The 27,856-nt window shown below is 43.8% G+C and overlaps 1 protein-coding gene across 1 annotated transcript in view; it reads right to left on the bottom strand.

Moving 5' to 3' along the window:
* Positions 1-27,856, bottom strand: part of STK32B (serine/threonine kinase 32B) — a 363,907-nt gene that overhangs the window by 264,062 nt on the left and 71,989 nt on the right. The window contains exon 3 of the mRNA XM_073574498.1: positions 19,562-19,713. Within this exon, the coding sequence (XP_073430599.1) occupies positions 19,562-19,713 (152 nt within the window). The remainder of the gene's footprint in view (positions 1-19,561; positions 19,714-27,856) is intronic.

The raw sequence follows: 27,856 nt of genomic DNA, 5'->3' as shown, positions 1-27,856 counted from the left end.
TGATCATGCTTCAAAAGTTTGGCAATTTCAAGGCTGCTGCATCCCTCTGCAAGACATCTCACAATTTTTGACTTTTCAGAGTCTGTCAAATCTCTCTTCTGACCCATTTGGCCAAAGGAAAGGAAGTTACCTAATAATTAAGCACACCTTTTATAGGGTGTTGATGTCATTAGACCACACCCCTCCTCATTACAGAGATGCAAATCACCTGATTTACATATTTGGCAGTTGTCTTTCAAGCCTATACAGCTTGGAGTAGGACAACATGTATAAAAAGGATGATGTGATCAAAATACTCATTTGCCTTATAATTCTGCACACAGTGTATAGGCCCATCATACACTGGAGCATCATCAATGGGGCCCATCTTATACTGCAGCATCATATGGGGCCCATTATATATGGAGCATAATATAGGCCCATCATACAAAGGAGCATCATCCATGGGACCCATCATATACTGGAGCATCATATGGGACCCTGTTACGATGAGTCACCGAAGGAGGAAAAAACAAAATACTAGCTAAGTCCAGAAAAACCAGAGAGGTTGGCAGCTATCGGATTGCAGACCCCTGAACCTATCCACAACAACTAGCAGTAGCCGTGGGGGGTTCCTATGGTGCCCTAGACCCCTCGATCACAGCCGGAGAACTACATAGCCAAAAGACAGAAAGGGGAAAAACTAAACTGCCCCAGAGCAGACCCCAAAGCAATAGGCAGCCCCCAACATATAATGACGGTGAAGCAAGATGAAAACACTAACACAGATAGAAAGATAGGTTGAGCAAATGATGGGGCCCAAGCTAACTAAATAGGACAGAATAGGAAAGCCGCTGTCTGCCATCCGCAAAAACCCTATCCAAAATGTGCCAACCGACTGATAGGAAAAACAGGCCCTGAAGTCGCTAGGCTTCAAAAGACTATATCAGCACTCAGGTATATTCCGAAGACAGAACAAAAGATCAACAGATCAGAGACAAAAATGGAATTCAGCTCACCCCCGGCCGGGGATGGCAGAACTCCCAAAAAACAAGGCAAAACAAAAACAAAACTGAAGTGTACAAAGCAGAGCAGAAAAACTTAGCTTTGAGACGCAGGAATCAGACTGGTCTCCAAGAATCCAGCAGGATCACCTGCAAGGCAGAAGGGCGTCGGCTGCCTTATATCCAGTCCTCAATTCCAGCCACCCAGTCATCATCTAGCTGCCCAGGTGTTTGGTAATCAGCCTCACTACCTTCCTTCACCAGAGGAGGGAGTTCATTAGACCTCAACGGTGAAGGGAAAAATGAACTCACAACAGGACCCATTATAAATGGAGCATTATATAGGCCCATCATACAATGGAGCATCATCCATGGGGCCCATCATATACTGGAGCATCATATGGGGCCCATTATATATGGAGCATTACATAGGCCCATCATACTATGGAGCATCATCCATGGGGCCCATCATAAACTGGAGCATCATATGGGGCCCATCAGATACTAGAGCATCATATGGGGCCCTGCTGTGAATTCACTTTCTGGCCTCCCTCTGGTTATTACTGAAGGTAGTGGAGCTGGTCAGAATGACAGAGGGGTTGCGAGTTCTCTTTCTGGGCTCCTTCTGGTGGTTACTGGAGGTAATGGAGCTGATCTGATTAACAGAGGCTTGCCACCTGATGAGGATGACGATTGGAGATCTGGGGTTTCAGATTGGGATTTAAGACAGCTGACTCCCTTTATCCCTGCTGGTGATTTTCTTCTTGCCTCCTGAGGTCTCATGTTTCCAGCTCTGTCCCTGCATGTTCAGGTAAGTGTTCATTTGCTATTCTCGTTGCATTTGATCTGGTTTTGTCTATCTCAGTTTTGTGTGGGTCAGCCTGCTCCGGCTGGGGCTGTGCTGAATCACCGTCCATATGTTACTGCTTGTGCCAGTTTGTTTTTGTCCCTTATTAGATTAGCCTCTTTTTGCTCTGCTTTCAGAATATACCAGAGTGCTAATATAGTGGGCAAAGTTGTGCAACTTCAGTGTTTTTTGCATCAGACGTGTTGGGCTTTTTGCAGGGTTTTTTGCATGATTTCAGACAGCGTCTTTCCTTTCCTATCCTGTCTAGTCAGTGTGGGCCCCATCATTTGCCCAGTCTATTTTCCTGCCTGTGTTTGTGTTTTCATCTTGTCTCACCGACAATATATGTTTGGGGGCTATCTATTCCTTTGGGGTCTGCTCTGGGGCAGTTTAGATCTCCCCTTTCTTGCTTTAGGCTTAGTCAGCTCTCCGGCTGTGCCGAGGCGTCTAGGATCATCATAGGTACGCTCCACGGTTACTGCTAGTTGTGTGGATAGGATCAGGGGTCTGCAATCTGCTTATGGAGCATTATATAGGCCCATCATACAATGGAGCATCATCTATGGGGCCCATCATATACTTGAGCATCATATGAGGTTCATTATTTATGGGGCATCATATAGGGCATGGAGCATTATATGGAGCACATAAGGGGCCTATACTGTATGGAGCATTATATGGAGCCCATTCTGTATGGAGTAATATATGGGGCCCATATACTGTATGGAGCTTGATATGCGACTCATTATACTGTATGGAGCAATATGTGTGGCTCATTCTACTCTATGGGGACCATCCTATACTGTATGGCACATTATATGGGACCATCATATACTGTAGCATTATGTGGAGCTCATCATATACTGTATGGAACATTATATGGGACCAATTATTCTGTATGGAGCAATATATGGGGCTCATTATTCTGTATGGCGCACTATGTGGTGGCCATAACACTGTATGGAGGAATATACTGTCCGGTTTTTGAGCTATTGTAGAATTTAAAATAGATATCAGTCATGTAATGTAAGAAGTGAAGTATTTGTCATTGCACTACACCAATATTTCTCTGCCGTATCGGAGCATCATGAATTGTGGTATGTGTGAAAGGGGCCCACTGACACTCTTTCGCCCGGGGCACACGAAAACCTGGAGCCAGCCCTAGCCCCCCCCACAACTTTAGCCAAATAACCCCTAGTTTTCAATGCATAACTATTATTATAAAGTAAATTAAGGTTGCCAAGCTTAAGTAATAAGAATTGATGTCATTGGCATTGAAATGGGCACTGTAGGTGTGTTTCCTGTCCTCCACTCTCTGACGACTTTGCTTCCCCATTGACTTGCATTGGGTTACGTGTTTCAGTCGGACCTCCAACTTTTCCCGATAGTCGGCCGATTTCGTTTGACTCGACTTTTGAGAAAGTCGGGTTTCATGAAACCCGGCTCGACCCTAAAAAAGGCAAAGTCACTCATCTCTACTCACCACTAATCTCTTCGGTCCCTCTGCTCCTCAATGTCACCCATCCAGTTCTCATTCCAACTTTAGAACGCCATCGGCAACACTGAAATACCTGAGCCTCTCACACTTGGCCAGGACTTCAGGTTTTGATAGTTCCAGGATGGTTCTGTGCATGAGCCCCGCAAAGGTCACAACCTAAACCAAGATGGACGCATATACAGAACCCTTTGCGAGTGCATACTGAGAACCCTCCCAGGCCTATTAAATTTGGAAATTCCAACTTAGAGGCCCGGTGATTTTAATGCAGCTGACTGCGACCTGAAGATGCGACGAGGACCTGACGAGTCGCAGTGAGAAGCAGAGTGGCCGGAGAGGTGAGCATTGAGTATAAGGATTTTTTGTTATTTTTACTTCTTGCATAAAAAATAAAAATGACCCCAGAGCATAATAAGGGACATTACATTTGTAGAAAATAACTTCTCTGCAAATCGAATTTCCTGGGAAAAAAGCACTTACAGGTGAATTTGAATTTTGCCAGAATTGCTCATCTAAGTAAAGCTAGTCAACTACATTAACTATAGAGTTGGTCAATGGCCTGTCCATTAAAGAGACCTCTAGGGCTTTCATTGTTATATTGTTACTGTGAGGTCTCAGTGCTAAAACTCCAAAAAGATGTTTTTCAATTGATCTGAAAAGTTGAACACAAATGAATTTGAGAAAGCTGAATATTTTTAATCTATCGATGCGGGAGAAAGACCCATCAGTAGAGCTGAGACAGAGTTTTCAGATGGTTTTTCTAAGGCTGGTTTCACATTTGCGTTTTTTTTCGCGGTAATTTAGCGCTAAATAGCGCATGCGTTTTTTTTTCCTATACTTTGCATGGGATGCGCTTATGTGCGCATACACATGCTTTTGTACGCGTTTTACTGCGCATGCGTTTTTTTGCGGTATGCGCTCGGGCGCACAAAATGCAACTTGTTGCATTTTTTGTGCGTCCGATTTGCCTCAAAAAAACGCATGCGCGCGCAATGCGTTTTTTTACAGCAAGACACCCATTATAAGTCTATGGTGAGCATATGTGCGCATTGGCATGCTTATGTATGCGTTTTTTTGCACATACGTTTTTTTTTTTACCATTAGTTTAGACAATGGAATTTAGGGGTTTGGGTAAAGTTAGGGTTAGTTAAGGGGGTTTAGGGTTAGGGTTAGGGTCAGGGTTAGGGTTAAGTATGGTTTGGTTAAGGGTTAGGGTCAGGGTTAGGGTTAGGGTCAGGGTTAAGTTATTGGTTAGGGTTAAGTATGGTTTGGTTAAGGGTTAGGGTCAGGGTTAGGGTTAGGGTTAGGGTAAGGGTCAGGGTTAGGGTTAGGGTTAAGGTTAGTTAGGGTTTGGGTTAGGGTTAAGTATGGTTTGGTTAAGGGTTAGGGTCAGGGTTAGGGTTAAGTATGGTTTGGTTAAGGGTTAGGGTTAGGGTTAGGGTTAGGGTCAGGGTTAGGGTTAGGGTTAGGATCAGGGTTAGGGTTAGGGTTAAGGTTAGTTAGGGTTTGGGTTAGGGTTAAGTATGGTTTGGTTAAGGGTTAGGGTCAGGGTTAGGGTTAAGTATGGTTTGGTTAAGGGTTAGGGTTAGGGTTAGGGTTAGGGTCAGGGTTAGGGTTAGGGTTAGGGTCAGGGTTAGGGTTAGTAAAGTCATGGTTTGGGTTAGTGTGAGGGGCCACCTAATGTTGGAAAAAAACGCAAACGCGGTAAAAACGCACTAAAAACGCATACAAACGCATAAAAACGCTGCGTTTTTTTCATGCATGCTCATAAAAATGCTTGAAAAAAACGCAGCAGTTGTATGCTTTTGTATGCGTTTTTCAATGCGTTTTTTTGCGGGAAAAACGCGCTGCAAAAAAAAGCAAGTGTGAAACAGGCCTAAGTAATAACGTTACAGACCTTCAGACAAGTCATGCATATTTGATGTAGGATCTAAGTATTACAAAAACTCACATGTAGATTATATCGTGTTGCGGAAAGAAGAAAAAAACACTGCAAATGCAAGCTTCCTACGCCCATGAAACAGTCTCTTTACTCATAAAAGAGTGAGTCATCTAACCTAAGCTAACAGCTTCGTACCATTTATGCATTTAAAGGGAATCTGTTACCAAGTAGTTTTTGCCAACCAATTTGACACCAGCATGATGTAGGTGCACATCCCCTTATTCCAGGGATTTGTCTCTTACTGATCTTCTTGCTGTACTTTTGATAAAAGTTGTATTCACTCTAGATCAACCAGTTCTCTGAATGCTGAGCTCTGTATAACCCCACCCACACCACTGATTGGCTTTCTGTGTGCACTGTGCATAGGCAGAAAACTGCCAATCAGTGATTGGGATGGGATTATACAAAGCCCATGATATATGAAGGGCTACATGGCAGTAGGTTGATAATCTCCTGCTGATAAAGATGTGTTTTTATAAAAATTACAGCAAGCAGCCCAGTATGTAATCCTGTAGAGAAGACAGAGCTAACTTTTTGATGATTAGCTTCTTATTCAGTTGGTAAACAGCTGAAGCCACTTTCCCTTAATCTAGGGGCAGGGCTTATCAATCTTTTGAGGGGGGTGGCTCCTGCTGCAGTCAGTTGTCTTAAGCTGCACAGAGAACAATGACGAGGAGCAGGACATGGCGAACTGAGACACAGAAAAGATTTCTTAAAATATTTCTCAGCTTGATTTCTAATATTACACAATATCTATATATATAAAAATGACATATATAAAGAAAAAACTCCAAAAAAACATTCATAATTCATAACTGTAAGTACAGATATAGTGCCTCATAAAGTCTCAATTGATAGAGACGACTCTCACTTGTCATGATCCAGGTTGGATGATGAAAGTTAAAAGCACATGTAACCTTTCTTTTTTTTCCTTAAGCTGTGTACATAAGTTTGGTTTTGCCCCCCGGTGGCCATTAGGATTATTACACAGTGGTGTCTTTTGTTCTAGTTTGCCCCCGGTGGTGGTGAGCGTTATTGCACATGATTATAAAGCAGGTGTGATTGCTGGCTCTTACCTATAAAAGAGTGTCAGGTGTTGCAATCACTGTTGGTGATATTGCTCATTCCAACCAAGTCTGGTGGAGGAAGGAACAACTGAGAGGAGTTTCTTGCAGCTCAGGCAGAGCTCTGGTGTAGTAGCTTCAGGTGGAAGCTGAATTCTGGTGGTGGACTCTGTTGCTTGGAGACAGAGCAAAGCTAAGTGGTGTTACCCCTGTTTTGTGACTTTCCTTTTGTGTGTTTCAGTGCAGTGGTGGGATTAGTTTCTGCACCATCCATTTCACTAGTGAGGGGTAGGTGCAGGGCGAGCTAGGGTTCTTAGGTTCCAGCTCGGCGACAGGTGCGGAGCCTGTATAGGGACTGTTAGGAGTGTAGAGACTGGCTCAGGGGAGTGCAGGAGGTCTCCACGTCCCCGTTCCCTATCGCAGGGCCCACCATTGTAATTGTTTCCCTGGTATTTCCCCTTATTATTTAAATTCGCCCTGCTGGAGGCGGTGTATCCAGTTTTACATGCAATTCTGAAATTCGCCTGCTGGAGGCGGTGTATCCGGCTGCACGTTTTATTATTTAAATTTGCCCTACTGGAGGCGGTATATCCAGGGTCGCATGTGTCATATAAATTCTCCCTGCTGGAGGCAGTGTGTCCAGTCACACGTGACCATTACATCACTTACACTGGAAAAACAAGAGAAAACAGAAAAAATGTGTGTATGTATGTGTGTGTGTATCAGCCACGCACACTCCACATAGCAACCAATCACTAAGCATCTATCATTTCACCAGAGCTGTTTAAAAAATGAAAGCTGAGCTGTGATTGGTTGCTATGAGCAACATTTTCCTTGTAGACAGTTGTGGTAACTGAGGTCTATTATTGTTATAATTTCTATGGTGTTATCATCCTTCTGTATAGCTGGAAATAACGCAATTTATTACCGAGCCAACACAGAGCACCCTCTGACACAGACTGCAGAGGGAGCCCAGTATCATACAGGATAGGATTAGATACACGGCTGAGCAGACTGTACCACACAGGATAGGATTACATACACAGCCCAGTATCACACAAGATAGGATTAGATACACAGCTCAGCAGACAGTATCACACAGGATAGGATTAGATACACAGCCCAGTATCACACAGGATAGGATTAGAGATTAGATACACAGCTCAGCAGACAGTATTACACAGGATAGGATTAGATACACAGCTCAGCAGACAGTATCACACAGGATAGGATTAGATACACAGCTCAGCAGTCAGTAACACAGGATAGGATTAGATACACAGCTCAGCAGTCAGTAACACAGGATAGGATTAGATACACGGCTCAGCAGACAGTATCACACAGGATAGGTTTAGATACATGACCCAGCAGACAGTATCACACAGGACAGGATTACATACACGGCTTAGCAGACAGTATCACACAGGATAGGATTAGATACACGGCTTAGCAGACAGTATCACACAGGATAGGATTAGATACACGGCTCAACAGTCAGTATCACACAGGATAGGATTAGATACACAGCTCAGCAGTCAGTATCACACAGGATAGGATTAGATACATGGCTCAGCAGACTGTATCACACATGATAGGATTAGATACATGGCTCAGCAGATAGTATCACACAGGATAAGATTAAATACACTGCTCAGCAGACTGTATCACACAGGATAGGATTAGATACACGGCTCAGCAGACAGAATCACACAAGATAGGATTAGATACACGGTTCAGCAGACTGTATCACACAGGTGTAGTAGGGGCCCAGTTTGGGGGGTGGTCCACTGCTTACTGTGAACAGACGACACAGACACGAGACGGAGGCAGATTTTGGGTACAACAGGTCCGAGTTTATTGGCCGTCCTCCTGACGACCGCAGCAATACACCGCAGCACTTCCACAGCTCTCCGTATTCAGGCCCGGGTACCTGCACCTTCCTTCTGTCGTAGTGACGTTCCTCACGGCTCTTTCACTGGGGCTGCCCTAGGCCTATCTACCGCCAGTGCTTCACCAGTCCGAGGTCGTCGTCAGTTTGGTACCCCTGGGGCCTCGTCTGTTCTGCGGTTCTTCGTGTCGGGCCACCCCCTGACTTCTTTTCTCCTCAGTCCCCTTGTCGAGCTCTCCACAACTCTTTGTTCTCTTTCACTGTCTCTTCTCCTCCTGAGCTCCTCCCAGGACTGGAATCGTCTGGAACCCTCTCCTGTCCTATTTATCTCCCTCCTCGGGAAATCCCCTCCTGGGTTCCTATCTCCCCGCCACCCATGACTAAGCATTTTCGTAGCCCTAAGCTGCTGTAAAGTCCTGTTCTCACGCTCCCCCCTGCCATCTTGTGGTCAAGCTTAGGTACTGCACTCCTATTCCATTTTCCCCCAGCTGTTTCCCTTTTGTCATTACAATCATCCGTCTACAGTGCACCAACCGTCCTTTCTCCCTACAGACAAGTCCGTCCATCAGGTCACCTTCCTTACACAGGATAGGATTAGATACACAGCTCAGCAGACTGTATCACACAGGATAGGATTAGATACACAGTTCAGCAGTCAGTATCACACAGGATAGGATTAGATACATGGCTCAACAGACTGTATAACAGGATAGGATTAGATACACAGCTCAGCAGACAGTAAAGGCCCCGTCTCACTAAGCAATCTCGGTAGCGAGATTGCTGCTGAGTCACAACTTTTGTGACGTAACAGCGATCTCACCAGCGAGATTGCTGTGTGTGACAGCGATCAGCGTGCGGCCCCCCTGCCGGTATCGCTGATCGCTGCAAGAAACCTCTGGACATTTCTTTGGTCGCTGGTCTCCCGCTGGCCAGCACGCATCGCTGTGTGTGACAGCGGGAGACCAGCGATCAGGTGTAAAAAATAATTAAAAAAATAAAAAATATAGTTATTCTCACCTTCCAACGTCGCGTTCAGTCATCCCGCCTCTCTCCACGCTCCGGTCCCAGTGATCCTTTGCACGAATGACCGCGAGACTTTGTTATCCCGCGAGACCGTGACATCTCGCGGTCATTCATGCAAAGGATCACTGGGACCGGAGCGTGGAGAGAGGCGGGATGACTGAACACGACGCCAGATGGTGAGAAATAACTATATTTTTTATTTTGATTCTATTTTTTACAGGATGGCCAGTGATGCCGGGCGCTCGGCATCGCTGTGCTGATCGCTGGTGAAGCTGTCTGATATCGGTGTCGGGATCGCTGGTAAGTCGCTTAGTGAGACGGGGCCTTAACACACAGGATAGGATTAGATACACAGCTCAGGAGACAGTATCACACAGGATAGGATTAGGTACACAGCTCAGGAGAGAGTATCCCACAGGATAGGGTTAGATACACAGCTTAGCAGATAGTATCACACAGTACAGAATTAGATACTCAGCTCAGCAGATGGTATCACACAGGATAAGATTAGATACACTGCTTAGCAACAGGATTTGCCAAAGGAAAGGACATTTTCATTCCACTCATTCCATCTGATTTGCCTTTTGATTTTAAACTCCTCCAGTTTCCACTTTGACTGGCATTTGCAATGTCCATTAACAAGGCTCAGGGAAAGTCCTTGAAAGTAGTAGGGATCGATTTGCAATCTCCATGCTTTTCTCATGGTCAACATTATGTGGTCTGTTCAAGAGTTGGAACTGCCAAAAATCTGTTCATCTTTGCACCGAAAGGAAAAACCAAAAAAGTGGTTTATCAAAAGGCTCTTGAATGAGTTGAAAATAAAATACTATCAATACTTAGGTAATTGTTTAGTTAATTTGTGTTGCAAATCTGTAGTGTTGAATATATGATGTGAAATGTTTTTATGTGCAATATAATCATTATAATTTGATATAACTAACCACACTTAGCTACTATGCCCAGGCAACGCCGGGCTCTTCAGCTAGTAATAATATAAAACAGGGTCATAGAAAACTAAAATTAAGGGAGGAAGTGCTGGAATATCTTTTAATCTTTTGAACATTTTTAATACAGACCATAATGTGTGATGTTATTACAACTGTCTGACCAATGTTGGCAAGAATTGAAGGTATTGAAAAAATGACCAAGTATGGGATTGACACGGCTACAGTTAGGTGGATTAATAACTTGCTCAGTGATTGTTCTCAAAAAGTGGTAATAAATGGTGGTAATAAATGGAAGAGTGTTTCAAGTGGGGTACCACAAGGCTCTGTCCTAGCGCCTGTATTGTTCAACATTTTTATAAATGATCCAGATAATGAAACTCAAGATAAACTAATCAAATTTGCAGAATATGCAAAGCTAGGAGGAATAGCTAACACTAGAGAAGACAGAAAAAGGATTCGGAAGGATCTAGATAATCTTGAACATTGGGCAGTGATTAATAGAATGGGATTTAACAGGGAGAAATGTAAGATTCTACATCTGAGCAAGAGAAATGAAAATTGCATGTATAGAATGGGAGGAATAGAACTAAGCAACAGCACATGTGAAAAAGACTTGGGTATACAAATGGATCACGCACTGCACATGAGTCAACAGTGTGATGCAGCAGCAAAAAAGGCAAACACAGTTCTAGGATGTATTAAGATAAGGATAGAGTCAAAATCACGTGAAGTCATTATCGCCCTCTATTGCTCAGGCCTCATCTGAAATACTGTGCTCAGTTCTAGGCACCACATTTTAAAAAAGACATTGGAGCAAGTTCAGAGAAGAGCAAAGAGGGTGGTTAGCGGACTGCAAATTATGTCCTAAGAGGAACGGTTAAAGGATCTGGGAATGTTTAGTTTGCAAAAAAGAAGGCATAGTGGAGACTTAATAGCTGTCTACAAATATCTGAAGGGATGTCACAGTGTAGAGGGATCTTCTTTATTCTCTTTTGCACATGGAAAAATGAGAAGCAATGAAATGAAACTGAAAGGGAGAAGATACAGATTAGATATTAGAAAAATCTTTTTGACAGTGCGGGTGATCAATGAGTGGAACAGGCTGCCACGAGAGGTGGTGAGTTCTCCTTCAATGGAAGACTTCAAACAGAGGCTGGACAGACATCTGTCTGGGATGGTTTAGTGAATCCTGCATTGAACAGGGGGTTGGACACAATGACTCTGGAGGTCCCTTCCAACTCTGACATTCTATGATTCATAGAAGTGTATATGCATTATTATCATGCAAATGCATATTATATTTCAGAACGATTTTAGCTAATTTGTAAAAAGGAGTCTGACAGAATGTGAAACCATAAATGTGATTTTTAGAACAAAAAAAGCCATCACATTAATGATTGTTTCCGTGTTATGGATTTCTTCACGGTTGTACTTTTTGCTTCTGGTGAAATATTCCTTGCTCCTCCATGTCCTTGACTTCCTCAACTAGAAAATGAAGATTATGATAGGAAAAAAAGTGATGCATTAAATAAAAAAGATTAGTCTGTCAAAGTCTCATTTTTCCACACACTGTAAAATAAAAGTCATCTTCCAAAAACGAGTTGCGGTTGCTGGATACTTTGCGTAGTGTAATTCCTAGTTTATCCTCGTCCAGCCGCCCCCGTGCTTCTGCATGAATTGAGTCAGATTTCGACATTCATCATACAGTTTTCTTTAAATTTGCAGAATCTAAAAACAGATTTATTTTGCCAAGCGAAGTTTATTTTCAGATCTCTTTCCATGAAAACATACATTTGATAGCCATTAATATTATTTTTTGAAATGACAACTGGGTGAGGATTAAAGGAAAGAACCCTTTATTTAGGATCAAGCATTTAGAATAGCTTGAGACGCAAATGAATGTGACCAAGCTAAAATACAAGTGATAGCTGGTAGGGGTAAACAGTATGGCATGTGCAGTAGAAATCAACGTGTGCAATCAATGTGAGCAATCGAGACTCACAGAAGCTCATCACGTTTTTAAGAACTAGATACGCCCCTGGCAGGAGGATTTTATACATCTAGCTAAAGACGTTTATGTACAGGCACTTTCATGCTGATTAAATCCATGTAGATTTGTAGAAATCCATTTTGTTATTTCGGAGAAAAGCAGAGTTGAATTTATATGCAAATGAGCTGCAAGTGCTTCAAGGCGGGACATTGCACTTGCAGCTCTTTTTCCCTCCCTATGTTCCCTCTTGCGCTTGCCTTCTGTGTCTGAATGACAGGTCATGGGAAGCATGTCACAGAAACAAGAGCGAACTGTCAGTCAGAAAAAGGAATTAGACAGTGGGCCGGGAAAATACAAAGAAGGCAGGAGAGCTACAAGTGCAATGTCCCACCTTGAGCAGATAAAATCCATCTTGCTCAAAACAAGATTGACTGCCAGCTCACTTAGGGACCAGATTACAGCTCAGTACTTTTATATAATGTCCACCATGCGGGTGCTAATTCTGAAAAAGGTTTTACATAGGAATCCCTCCATAGTAGACATCATAGTAGCCAGTCTCTACCATTGCTCATCTAATATATAAAGCTCAATGTGTGTGTTTTATGTATGTGTGTATGTCCGGGATTGGCTTCTGCACCGTCGCAGCTACAGCCACAAAATTTTGAAACACAAAAAGAAAACACAGAATGACAAATGTGCAGAAATACCCTGCAGTAACAAATATGACAGTGCATGTCACATGTGTTTTTAATCCCTTTTTTTCCTTGCTTATGCAATGTTTGAGAGACCCCAACCCTCTCTTGTGTGACATGCACATAAAGCGCTGTCTTACACCACGTGCCCATACTAGGAAGCGCCTGTCTGAATCCTGTTCATTTAGACACTGTTCATATGTTCAGGTTTTAATACATTAGATAGGGACTGCTCCATTAAGGGTTACCTTGACGAGATGGAGTAGCTTGGTATACATTTTTTTGCAAAAAAATGTATCGACTAAATACCCTGTATTTATTGCCATCTTTTTACCAGCACTTGCTGATTACTGTCATATTTGTCACTGCAGGGTATTTCTGCACATTTGTCATTCTGTGTTTTCTTTTTGTGTTTCAGTCAGTGGGTGGTGTGAACACTGTCCGACCGACTTGTTCACATTTGTGCATGTCACACGTGTTTTTAAGCCACAAAATTTTGCACAGTCACATGTCTGGACCCTGAGAGGGTCATAGGCTATGTTGTGAGGTGAAATTTTAACCCCGCGCGTTCCAATTCACCAAACAATTTTGCCCCTATGTACATAATGGGGAAAAAGTGTATGTGTGTAAGTCCAGGATTGGCATCTGCACCGTCGCAGCTACAGCCACAAAATTTTGCACAGTCACACGTCTGGACCCCCGAGAGCATCATAGGCTATGTTGTGAGGCGAAATTTTAACCCCGCACGTTCCAACTCACCAAACGATTTTGCCTTTTATTCATATCATTTCTATGGTGTTATCGTCTGTAAAGCTGGAAATAACACAATTTATTACTGTACCAACACAGACCACCCTCTGACACAGACTGCAGGGGAAGCCCAGTATCACACAGGATAGGATTAAATACATGGCTCAGAAGTCAGTATTACACAGGATAGGATTAGATACACAGCTCAGCCATCAGTATCACACAGGATAGGATTAGATACACAGCTCAGCACACAGAATCACACAGGATAGGATTAGATACACAGCTCAGCAGTCAGTATCACACAGGATAGGATTAGATACACAGCTCAGCAGACAGTATCACACAGGATAGGATTAGATACACAGCTCAGCAGTCAGTAACACAGGATAGGATTAGATACACGGCTCAGCAGTCAGTAACACAGGATAGGATTAGATACATGGCTCAGCAGACAGTATCACACAGGATAGGATTAGATACATGACTCAGCAGATAGTATCACACAGGATAGGATTAGATACACGGCTTAGAAGACAGTATCACACAGGATAGGATTAGATACACGGCTTAGCAGACAGTATCACACAGGATAGGATTAGATACACGGCTCAACAGTCAGTATCACACAGGATAAGATTAGATACACAGCTCAGCAGTCAGTATCACACAGGATAGGATTAGATACATGGCTCAGCAGACTGTATCACACAGGATAGGATTAGATACACGTTTCAGCAGACTGTATCACACAGGTGTAGTGGGGGCCCAGATTGGGGTGTGGTCCACTGCTTACCATGAACAGACGACACAGACACGAGACGGAGGCAGATTTTGGGTGCAACAGGTCCGAGTTTATTGGCCGTCCTCCTGAGGACCGCAGCAATACACGGCAGCACTTCCACAGCTCTCCGTATTCAGGCCCGGGTACCCGCACCTTCCTTCTGTCGTAGTGACGTTACTCACGGCTCTTTCACTGGGGCTACCCTAGGCCTATCTACTGCCAGCGCTTCACCAGTCCGCTCAGCAGTCAGTATCACACAGGATAGGATTAGATACACAGCTCAGCAGACAGTATCACACAGGATAGGATTAGATACACAGCTTAGCAGTCAGTAACACAGGATAGGATTAGATACACAGCTCAGCAGTCAGTAACACAGGATAGGATTAGATACACGGCTCAGCAGACAGTATCACACAGGATAGGATTAGATACATGACTCAGCAGACAGTATCACACAGGATAGGATTAGATACACAGCTCAGCAGACAGTATCACACAGGATAGGATTAGATACACAGCTCAGCAGTCAGTAACACAGGATAGGATTAGATACACGGCTCAGCAGTCAGTATCACACAGGATAGGATTAGATACATGACTCAGCAGTCAGTATCACACAGGAGAGGATTAGATACACAGGTGAGCAGTCAGTATCACACAGGATAGGATTAGATACACAGCTCAGCAGTCAGTATCACACAGGATAGGATTAGATACACGGCTCAGCAGTCAGTATCACACAGGAGAGGATTAGATACATGGCTCAGTAGTCAGTATCACACAGGAGAGGATTAGATACATGACTCAGCAGTCAGTATCACACAGGAGAGGATTAGATACACAGGTGAGCAGTCAGTATCACACAGGATAGGATTAGATACACAGCTCAGCAGTCAGTATCACACAGGATAGGATTAGATACACGGCTCAGCAGTCAGTATCACACAGGAGAGGATTAGATACATGGCTCAGTAGTCAGTATCACACAGGAGAGGATTAGATACATGGCTCAGCAGTCAGTATCACACAGGATAGGATTATATACATGGCTCAGCAGTCAGTATCACACAGGAGAGGATTTGATACATGGCTCAGCAGTCAGTATCACACAGGAGAGGATTTGATACATGGCTCAGCAGTCAGTATCACACGGGAGAGGATTAGATACATGGCTCAGCAGTCAGTATCACACAGGAGAGGATTAGATACATGGCTCAGCAGTCAGTATCACACAGGAGAGGATTAGATACATGGCTCAGCAGTCAGTATCACACAGGATAGGATTAGATACATGGCTCAGCAGTCAGTATCACACAGGAGAGGATTAGATACATGGCTCAGCAGTCAGTATCACACAGGATAGGATTAGATACATGGCTCAGCAGTCAGTATCACACAGGATAGGATTAGATACACGGCTCAGCAGACAGTATCACACAGGAGAGGATTTGATACATGGCTCAGCAGTCAGTATCCCACAGGAGAGGATTAGATACATGGCTCAGCAGTCAGTATCACACAGGAGAGGATTAGATACATGGCTCAGCAGTCAGTTTCACACAGGAGAGGATTAGATACATGGTTCAGTAGTCAATATCACACAGGAGAGGATTAGATACATGGCTCAGCAGTCAGTATCACACAGGATAGGATTAAATACATGGCTCAGCAGTCAGTATCACACAGGAGAGGATTTGATACATGGCTCAGCAGTCAGTATCACACGGGAGAGGATTAGATACATGGCTCAGCAGTCAGTATCACACAGGAGAGGATTAGATACATGGCTCAGCAGTCAGTATCACAAAGGAGAGGATTAGATACATGGCTCAGCAGTCAGTATCACACAGGATAGGATTAGATACATGGCTCAGCAGTCAGTATCACACAGGATAGGATTAGATACATGGCTCAGCAGTCAGTATCACACAGGATAGAATTAAATACATGGCTCAGCAGTCAGTATCACACAGGATAGGATTAGATACATGGCTCAGCAGTCAGTATCACACAGGAGAGGATTAGATACATGGCTCAGCAGTCAGTATCACACAGGATAGGATTAGATACATGGCTCAGCAGTCAGTATCACACAGGATAGGATTAGATACATGGCTCAGCAGTCAGTATCACACAGGATAGGATTAGATACATGGCTCAGCAGTCAGTATCACACAGGATAGGATTAGATACACGGCTCAGCAGACAGTATCACACAGGAGAGGATTAGATACATGGCTCAGCAGTCAGTATCCCACAGGAGAGGATTAGATACATGGCTCAGCAGTCAGTATCACACAGGAGAGGATTAGATACATGGCTCAGCAGTCAGTATCACACAGGATAGGATTAGATACATGGCTCAGCAGTCAGTATCACACAGGAGAGGATTTGATACATGGCTCAGCTGTCAGTATCACACAGGAGAGGATTAGATACATGGCTCAGCAGTCAGTATCACACAGGAGAGGATTAGATACATGGCTCAGTAATCAGTATCACACAGGAGAGGATTAGATACATGGCTCAGCAGTCAGTATCACACTGGATAGGATTAGATACATGGCTCAGCAGTCAGTGTCACACAGGAGAGGATTAGATACATGGCTCAGTAATCAGTATCACACAGGAGAGGATTAGATACATGGCTCAGCAGTCAGTATCACACTGGATAGGATTAGATACATGGCTCAGCAGTCAGTATCACACAGGATAGGATTAAATACATGGCTCAGCAGTCAGTATCACACAGGATAGGATTAGATACATGGCTCAGCAGTCAGTATCACACAGGATAGGATTAGATACATGGCTCAGCAGTCAGTATCACACAGAATAGCATTAGACACATGGCTCAGCAGTCAGTATCACACAGAATAGGATTAGATACACAGCTCAGCAGTCAGTATCACACAGGAGAGGATTAGATACATGGCTCAGCAGTCAGTATCACACAGGAGAGGATTAGATACATGGCTCAGCAGTCAGTATCACACAGGATAGGATTAGATACATGGCTCAGCAGTCAGTATCACACAGGAGAGGATTTGATACATGGCTCAGCAGTCAGTATCACACGGGAGAGGATTAGATACATGGCTCAGCAGTCAGTATCACACAGGAGAGGATTAGATACATGGCTCAGCAGTCAGTATCACAAAGGAGAGGATTAGATACATGGCTCAGCAGTCAGTATCACACAGGATAGGATTAGATACATGGCTCAGCAGTCAGTATCACACAGGATAGGATTAGATACATGGCTCAGCAGTCAGTATCACACAGGATAGGATTAGATACATGGCTCAGCAGTCAGTATCACACAGGATAGGATTAGATACACGGCTCAGCAGACAGTATCACACAGGATAGGATTAGATACATGGCTCAGCAGTCAGTATCACACAGGATAGGATTAGATACACGGCTCAGCAGACAGTATCACACAGGATAGGATTAGATACATGGCTCAGCAGTCAGTATCACACAGGATAGCTCTTGAATGAGTTGAAAATAAAATACTATCAATATTTGGGTAATCGTTTAGTTAATTTGTGTTGCAAATCTGTAGTGTTGAATATATGATGTGAAATGTTTTTATGTGCAATATAATCATTATAGTTTGCTATAACTAACCACAGTTGGTTACTATGCCCAGGCAACGCCGGGCTCTTTAGCTAGTTTATACTAAATATTAGAATGCTTTGTAAAATTCTATGGGGACGATTCATCAAAACTTATTTGCCAGACTTCTGGTGAAAAAAGTTTTGAAAATGCACAATTTTCATGTCATTTTCACCCAACAATGATAAAGCAGATGGCACTTGAGCAGGACGGGGGCATGATGGGGTGTGGCGACCTATGCTCAGCAATTTCATGGCGAGCAGCGGCATTCGTTATGCCACAGCAGAGGTTCCAGTAAAGCCCCCGTTACACACTGCGATATCGCTAGCAATATCGCTGTAAAGTCACTGATTTTGTGACGTAGCAGCGATATTGCTAGCGATATCGCTACATGTGATACTTACCTCCGACCGCTCCCCCGCTGATTATCGCTGATCGCGCGAGAAGCTCCTGGATCATTTCTCGTCGGGCGCTTCCTGCTGGGCTTGCTGTGGCGCCGACGAGCGACGCGTGGACGCGGGCGGGAGGACGTCAGGATCGCCTCGTCTGACAGGTAAGTAGCGACCCCCGACTCCAGCGGTGTCACTGGTGAGATCTGCCTGTGTGGCAGCTCACTAGCGACCACTTAGCGATGCACCAGCGATCCATATCGTTGTCGGGATCACTGGTGCAACGCTAAGTGTAACGGTACTCTAAGATTTGTCAAATTCCTCATTTACATATCATAAATTGACTTTTTAATTACTTTTTCTAAAGATTGGATTATGAATGTAATGTAAAAAAGGGACTGTTAGGCAGGGTATTTACAAATGCAGAAACAACTACATGTGGTTTTTGGGGCACGGAGGATCTGACAGATCCCTTTAAGACAAGATGAACTGCCATATATTACTGAAGTATCAGATTACAGTTCCTTTTAAATTATCTAGAAATTAGAGGGGTAGGAAGAGGCAGATACACAGTGAAACACAATTAGAGAAGCAAACAGGCAGATCATGCTATAGCTTTCTAGTAAATGTTTCAGCTCATCCTAGTGTTGGATTCACAGCTGCACTGCTCATTACTGCTGTGTGATGTCCTCCATGTTGTTACTGCTTCTGAACGTGTGCTACATAGAGATAGGAGAGCAGGAATCCCTTACGTCTGTTTATGTTTTGTATAAGAGACATCATAACCACCCACTAGATGAGAGACAACTGAAAATTGGTTATGGAGCCTGAAGCTGAGTGGAAAATTGGGGAAAAAGTGCAAGATATAAGTCACAAATTGTCAGAAATATCCCATGTACATACACGTCAACATATTCTAAAAGCATACCTTAAATTGTAGATGCGCTTTAAGTTTTGAGCATTGTACTTACTGCTCAATAAAGTCATTGCTAAATGACACTTTGAGAAATTAAAGGTGATCTGGATGGCATGGTGAGGTTGGTTTCTGACATCACTTTTGGATATGCAGCTTCTCATATCAACATACTCATCCCACACAGCAAAAGGCGCATAAAGACAATAGAAAGAAATCTCACATACCATAGATTTACCAGAAAGGGGTGTTCAAGGCACTGCATGATCTGTAGTTCTCTGAAGACATTTCTCACTTCGTCTCTTTCTACACATTTCTGCTTGTTCATATATTTCATTGCATACATCTTCTTGGAGTCTCTCTTCTGTACGATGCATACCTGAAGACACAATGCGCAATTTATAAGTGTAGAATACAGATAGCCCATCAGAACATGTTTAGGTGAGAGATAATTCTTCTGAAATGCCATGGTCAGATGTCAGAAGATGTCATCTGTGGGAGACCATGAGCTGAGACTTCCACCAATTCATGGAATGAAGGCAGCGATCTCAATTCTGGATAATATTAATTACAAGTCTTCATGACAATTTTCTTTTCAATATATGGACTGAACATGTGGACTCAACTTACACAATATATGGACTCAACAACATATGGACTCAACAACATGTGGACTCAACAACATGTGGACTCAACTTACACAATATATGGACTCAATATGTGGACTCAATATGCACAATATATGGACTCAACAACATATGGACTCAACTTACACAATATATGAACTCAACATGTGGACTCAACATACACAATATATGGACTCAACAACATGTGGACTCAACGACATGTGGACTCAACTTACACAATATATGGACTCAACATGTGGCCTCAACATGCACAATATATGGACTCAACAACATATGGACTCAACAACATATGGACTCAACTTACACAATATGTGAACTCAACATGTGGACTCAACTTACACAATATATGGACTCAACATGTGACCTCAACATACACAATATATGGACTCAACAACATATGGACTCAACAACATATGGACTCAACTTACATAATATATGGACTCAACATGTGGCCTCAACATGCACAATATATGGACTCAACAACATATGGACTCAACTTACAAAATATATGGACTCAACATGTGGACTCAACATACACAATATATGGACTCAACAACATATGAACTCAACATACACAACATATGGACTCATCTTATGGACTCAAACACCATATGGACTCAACTTACACAATTTATGGACTCAACAAGCATTTGACCTGTTGGTTTGTACATTTTTGCAGGATTCGCATATTTTGTTTTCGAGAACACACTATCCTTTACACTTAGTAAAGCTGAACATACTCATTAGAGAGTTGTCAGCCAATTGTTCTTTTGTCAACAGATATTCCAACCAACCCCCTAAATACATAACAATCAGTTTGGCTAAATGTATATATATATATTTGACTGGGTGTGGAGTTATTTGTTGCCAGAAACAATGCTGATGGCTCACGTTCCCTGAGAACAAAAAGATCCGGTGTTGAAAATTAACATGGCTGATTCTTGTTTTCCCAACATCATCTATTGGGAGGAGAGTTGTGAGGTCTCCACACCCAATTTTGCTGAAATCTGTGGGCTAACATGAATGACTCATGTGTATGACCATATTTTATAGCTGTAGAAAAATACATGGAACACACATCCAAAACATAAACAATGATTTATCAATGCTAAACAAAAATTTACAAAACTTAGTTCTTAGTTTAACATTCTGATTGGACTGTATCCGGTCCCTGGATTCTAGGGGGACACAAAAGATGCCCCTTTGGCCCATGTGAGATGCCTATACTGTTACCGATCCATGACAATGAGACAATACCATCTACTGTATAAAAAAAACTGTACACAAAACCGGAGTAAATATAATGGCCCTGACTCATCAAAAATGAAGTTTTTCACGCTTGTCTCGGTGATGGAGCAGATTGGTGTGCGCAAGCCTCTTAACGAATCAGGCAAGGCGCAAAGTGACATGTTCTCTCATGCGCCTCACTGCAAATCTTACTCCATTAGGACAGGAGTAAGGTTTGTGCCATAAACGAATGCCACCACTTATCATGACTTTGACTTTATGATGCACCAGATCCCCGTACCTTGATGGAGCTGGAGGAAAATGGAGTGAAAACTGCAAAAGTTGCAACAACTTTGAGAAGCCTCGCCTTTTACAAAAATTTTCTTTAGATTTTTCAAAACTTTTTAGGATAGTTTTCAGGTGTAAAAGCTTTGATGAATCAAGGTCGATGGGCAGTTGTATAACTATAGTGGGTGCAAAGGTTGCAGTTCTACATGGACCATGGCCCGTAAGGGCTCTATGTTACATATAAGAAGAAAAATACTAGTAAAGATTCATGAAAGCTCAGGGCCCTGTTGGAAATTTTGAATTGGGCAAAGCAGCTTCAAGTATTATAGGATCACTAGTATGTTTGATATCTTGGTGATACCTGTTGTACTGATATAATAATTTAATTTTTTGTATCATATTATACACTCACTTATTATAATTAGAGCCCTTTTTGTGATCAATTTGATTGGATGATATGAATTTTTGAATTGCATAAAACATTTTTAACCATTCCTTATATTTTATAAAGGTTTTGGGGAGTACCTTGAATGTCCTTGAGTAATATTTCGGCCTTCCTTTCTATGATTTACATTCTGTTGTTAAGCCTTAATGTGTATTCTACATAGTGCATTTGAGTAACCTATCATTTTTATCAGCATTTTGGGTATTACTATTTATATAGACACTAATAATAATAATAATAATCTTTATTTATATAGCGCCAACATATTCCGCAGCGCTTTACAGTTTAACAGTTTCAAAACACAAGTCATAAGTAACAACGCTAACAATACAATAATTAAAGCAAAATAAGACGAAATAAGACGACCCTGCTCGTGAGAGCGTACAATCTACAATGAGGTGAGGGAGATACAGAGTACAGGTGTGTATTTACAATGGTGTATTTACAATGAAGGTCCAGCCATCTTGCAGGAGTGAAGGATGGATGGAGATAGTGAATGGGCTACGCACGCACACTTACACAGAGAATGACTTTGATTAGTGAATGTGATAGGCCGCTCTGAACAGGTGTGTTTTGAGGGAGCGCCTAAAACTATGCAAATTGTGATAGTCCTGATTTCTTGGGGTAGAGCATTCCAGAGGATAGGAGCAGCACGGGAGAAGTCTTGGAGTCGGGAGTGGGAGGTACGGATTAGTGCAGAGGTTAGTCGAAAGTCGTTTGCAGAGCGCAGCGATCGGCTAGGCCGATAGACAGAAATGAGAGAAGAGATGTAAGGGGGTGCCGCACTGTGGAGAGCTTTGTGGGTGAGAACAAGTACTTTGAATTGGATCCTATAATGAATGGGCAGCCAATGTAAGGACTGGCGAAGAGCGGACGCGTCCGAGTACCGATTACCCAGATGGACGATCCTGGCTGCTGCATTGAGTATGGACTGGAGAGGGGATAGTCGAGTGACGGGGAGGCCAATTAATAGAGCGTTGCAGTAATCCAGGCGAGAGTGGATCAATGCAACAGTGAGGGTTTTTGTTGTTTCCATAGTGAGAAAAGGGTGGATTCTAGAGATGTTCTTTAGGTGTAAGCGGCAAGAGCGGGCAAGGGATTGTATATGGGATGTAAAGGAGAGATTGGTGTCAAACATAACACCCAGACAGCGCGCCTGCTGCCGGGGTGTTATTGTGGTACCACCCACGGAGAAGGAAATGTCAGATTTAGGGAGGTTAGTAGACGGCGGGAGCAGAAGAAGTTCAGTTTTGGAGAGGTTGAGTTTCAGATAGAGAGCGGACATGATATTGGAGACTGCGGACAGACAGTCACTGGCGTTCTGTAGTACAGCGGGGGTAAGGTCGGGGGAAGACGTATATAGTTGTGTGTCATCAGCATAAAGATGGTACTGAAAGCCAAATCTGCTGATGGTCTGTCCAATTGGGGCCGTGTAGAGAGAGAAAAGAAGGGGGCCAAGGACTGAGCCCTGAGGTACCCCGACAGCAAGAGGAAGAGGAGATGACGTGGAGCCAGAGAACAAAACACTGAAGGAGCGGTCAGAGAGATAGGAAGAGAACCAGGAGAGTGCAGTGTCCTTAATGCCTAGTGACTGGAGCCTAGAGAGTAGGAGATGGTGGTCAACAGTATCGAAAGCTGCAGATAGGTCAACAGTCGAATGTAGGGGGCGGAAGCCGGACTGTGAAGGGTCTAGAAGGGAGTGAATGGAGAGGTAACGGGTAAGGCGGGAGTAAACTAGGCGTTCCAAAAGTTTAGAGATGAAGGGGAGATTGGAGACTGGTCTGTAGTTGTTTGTGCAGGATGGGTCGAGAGCAGGTTTCTTTAGTAGTGGAGTAACGATGGCGTGTTTGAAGGAGGATGGGAAAATGCCCGAGGAGAGGGAGAGATTAAAGATTGTAGTTAGGTGGGTTGTGACGACTGGAGAGAGAGACTGGAGGAGATGTGAGGGAATGGGGTCGGTAGTGCATGTAGTCGGATGAGAAGAAGAGAGGAGTCTGGAGACTTCTTCTTCTGTTATGGGATCAAATGTGGAGAGTGAGCCAGGGGAGATGTAGGAAGGGATGGGAGTCACAGCACTTGGTGGTTGGGAGCAGATTTCTTGACGGATATTATCTATTTTTTCTGTAAAGTGGGAGGCCAGGTCATCAGCACAAATGTCTGTGATAGGGGCTTGTGCTTTTGGCCTGAGGAGGGAGTGAAAAGTGTCAAAAAGTTTCTTGGGGTTGTTGGCTAGTGAGGAGATCAGGGTGGTGAAGTAGGTCTGTTTGGCAAGGTGAAGGGCAGCGTTATAGGTTCTTAACATAAATTTGAAGTGGATGAAGTCTTCTGGTGTGCGGGTTTTTCTCCATAGGCGTTCAGCACTCCTGGAGCATCGCTGGAGAAGTTGAGTTTGCGATGTGAGCCAGGGCTCTTTTACTCTGTGTTTGGAGGTTCTGAGGGTGAGGGGAGCTACTTGGTCAAGGGTGCTTCTAAGAGTGTCATTGTAGTGATGAACAGCCAGATTAGGACAGGAAAGAGAGGAGATTGGGGACAGAGATGAGTGTAGGGAATCTGAAAGTGTCTGAGGGTTAATAGCTTGTAGATTTCTGACTGTGTGGTAGGTAGGAATGAGCTGGGGTGGGCGAGGATTTGTGAGCGTGAAGGAGAGAATGTTGTGGTCAGAGAGTGGAAGCGGTGAGTTGTTTAGGTGGGAGATTGAACAGAGCCGGCAGAAGACCAGATCAAGGGTGTTACCGTCCTTATGTGTCTCAGAGGTTGAAAGCTGTGAGAGGCCTAGAGAGGTGGTTAGTGATAGAAGCTGGGATGCAGATGTGGAATTAGGGCTGTTAATGGGGATGTTGAAGTCTCCCAGGATGAGGGTTGGTAGTTCTGAGGACATGAAGTGTGGCAGCCAGGCTGAAAAGTGGTCAAGGAAGAGGGTGGGTGAGCCTGGGGGCCGGTATATGACCGCTACCCTGAGGGAGAGGGGACGGAAGAGCCTGATGGTGTGGACCTCAAAAGAAGGGAATAAGAGTGATGGGACTGGGGGGATGACCTGGAAAGTGCATTGTGGGGACAGAAGTATGCCAACTCCACCACCAGGTCTGTTTGTGGGTCTCGGGGAGTGAGAGAATTGTAAGCCACCGTAGGAAATGGCAGCAGGAGAGACAGTGTCAGAATCCTGAATCCAGGTTTCAGTGAGGGCCAACAGATTAAGAGAGTTGTTCAGAAAGTAGTTGTGTAGGAAAGGAAGCTTGTTACAAGCAGACCGTGGATTCCAGAGGGCACAATTAAAAGATTGAGATGAGGGAGTGCAAGTAATGTTAATCAGATTATTGTGGTTTCGATATGTGGTAGGGTAGGGGTCGAGGTTGGGGGATGGTGGACCAGGGTTGGGGGAGATGTCCCCTGAAATCAGTAGGAGAAGGAAGATAAAGAGCCAATAGTTGTTGGAAATGTAAGTAGTTTTTTTCTGCGATGTGTTTGGGCAAGATGGGCTGAGGTTTCTCAGGAAGGTGAGGAGTGTGTGGGAGCTGTACATGGGAGAGGGAAGTATAGAGGGGCTGATGTGTATGAGTCGTGATGGAGGGGGGATAGGGTGATGAATGTGGATGGCAAGGGGAACACAGGAGGATAAAAATAAAGCATATGGTTAAAGGGGAAGGCAAGGTGTGGGTTACCTGACTCCTGCCCTGACTAACTGCCATGTATAACTGCCGTTTTGCTGGATGCTTATCTTCTGTGATGCTTTGCTTATGGGATGCTTGCGTGCTGTACCCCACACTGCGTGCTTCCCCTTAGCAACTACTACATATATAGGCCACACTACAGGGTCAGGAGAGAGGGATTGTGGGAGATGGTTGGGTATAATTTGGCAGCTGGGGCCAGCACACCAGGGGATGGTTAGATGATCAAAGGCACTAGACACTATGATGGAAGACACTAGATGGAGGCCGGATGCTATCGCATCGGGAGAGCAGTAATGTTACGATGGGGGCAGGCTTTGCAGCATTGAGAATCTCTCCCCCCTTTGTGCTCACACACCTATCCACTCTCTCTTTCCCCATGTGCTGACTTCTCCTGTCTGTGCTCTCTTCTTTGACTTGTCTACCCCATGGGCTATCCCCCTTGTCTGCTGTCTCTCTCCTTCCTGTGCTGTGTTCTCCCCTCATGTGCTGTCCTGTTTGAGCTGTCTCCCCCCTGTACTCTGTCTCTCTCATCCCTGTGTCTGACCATGTACAGAACACACCACAGCTCCTGGGCAGGGGAGGAAGCAAAAGACAATACTGACATTACAGCTGGAGATCGCAGAGGATACATTTTGTGAGGTAAAATATTGTTTAAAAACAGTCAGTGAAATATTTTGCCTCACAAAATGAATTCTCTGTGATCCTCTGCTGTAATGTCAGTATTGTCTTTTGCTTCCTCGCCTGCCCAGGAGACGTGGTATGCTCCGTACATGGTCAGACACAGACAATTTTTAAAATGAACTTTCGTTTGTGGGAAAACCCCTTTAATGTGACCGGCTTCCTCTGCCTGTAGACACGTTGCGCATCTGCCGCCGGGATCAGCTTAATGATTCACTGCACCTTCGTGGAAATCAGGCAGGCACAGTGCGACGGTACTGCGCAAGAGGCTGCATGAGTGTGTGAGTGTGAGTGTGAAAGTGAGTGTGAGAGTGTGACAGTGAGTGTGAAACTGTGAGTTTGAGAGTGTGAATGTGTGAGTGCGAGTGTGTGAGTGTATGAGTGTGAGTGTGTGAGTGAGTGTGTGAGTGAGAGTGTGAGTCTGTGAGTCTGAGTGTGAGTGAGTGTGTGAGTGTATGAGTGTGAGTCTGAGTGTGTGAGTGTGAATGTGAGTGTGTGAGTGTGACTGTGAGTGTGAGAGTGTGACTGTGAGTGTGACTGTGAGAATGTGAGTATGTGAGTGTATGAATGTGAGTGTGAGAGTGAGTGTGTCAGTGTAGGTGAGTGTGAGTTTGTGAGAGTGTGTGGTGTGTGAGTCTAAGTGTGTGAGTGTGGCTGTGAGTGTGAGAGTGTGAAAGTGTGAGTGTGTAAGTGTGACTGTGAGTGTGACTGTGAAAGTGTGAGTGTGTGAATGTATGAATGTGAGTGTGAGTGTGTGAGTGAGTGTAAGTGTGAGTCTGAGTGTGTGAGTGCAAGTGAGAGTGTGTGAGTGAGAGTGTGAGTGAGTGTGAGTGAGAGTGTGAGAGTGTGAGAGAGAGTGTGAGTGAGTGTGTGAGAGTGTGTGAGAGTGTGTGAGTGTGTGTGTGGTGCGTACGGCGTATAGAGTGTTTGTGTGTGTGGTGCAACGGTGTTCCGCTGGTGGTACCGCGCAATAGTTTGGTACCAGCAGCAGTTTCCATATTGAGACACCCATTACTTGGGTGTCCCAATATGGCGGTCGGTGAACTTCCTTCGCTTGGAATTCTGGGATACGGTGACATGTGGACAGAACAGGAGATGAAAACATTACAGGGCAATTATATAAATAGATGGGTACAATTTTTTTGCTGTTTCATAGGAGCAATATTAACACGGCCATTACCAATTTACTAAAGATTGCCATTGTTTTAATTTACATTTCATATATAAATAGCTCAGATGAAAATTGAAACTTTGTTCTATATATTATCAGAAAAATCTGCTTCTTTCTCCTCCTGGATTGATCTTTCATTCTCAACTCAGGAGTAAAATCTGTAGTCAGAGATGACAGATTTCCACATTATTGAGATAGGAGATGCCAGTTGGTGCTTTTAATATTCTATGAAGGGGAGAGGAACTAGAGGAAGACATTAGAATTCTACTGCAAGTTCTTCGGAAAGGACATGTTAAAATACTCCACAGAATATTATTAGCACCAACTGTCATCTCCTATCTCAGCAATGTGAAAATCTGTATTCACTGAATGCAACTTTTACCCGTGGGTTGAGAATT

The sequence above is a fragment of the Dendrobates tinctorius genome, unplaced genomic scaffold (assembly GCF_039654945.1).
Source record: "Dendrobates tinctorius isolate UK_male_01 unplaced genomic scaffold, ASM3965494v1 ptg000039l, whole genome shotgun sequence".
Lineage (NCBI taxonomy): Eukaryota > Metazoa > Chordata > Amphibia > Anura > Dendrobatidae > Dendrobates > Dendrobates tinctorius.
Note: the sequence above shows the minus strand (reverse complement) of the source record. Positions and strands in the feature narration are given on the sequence as shown.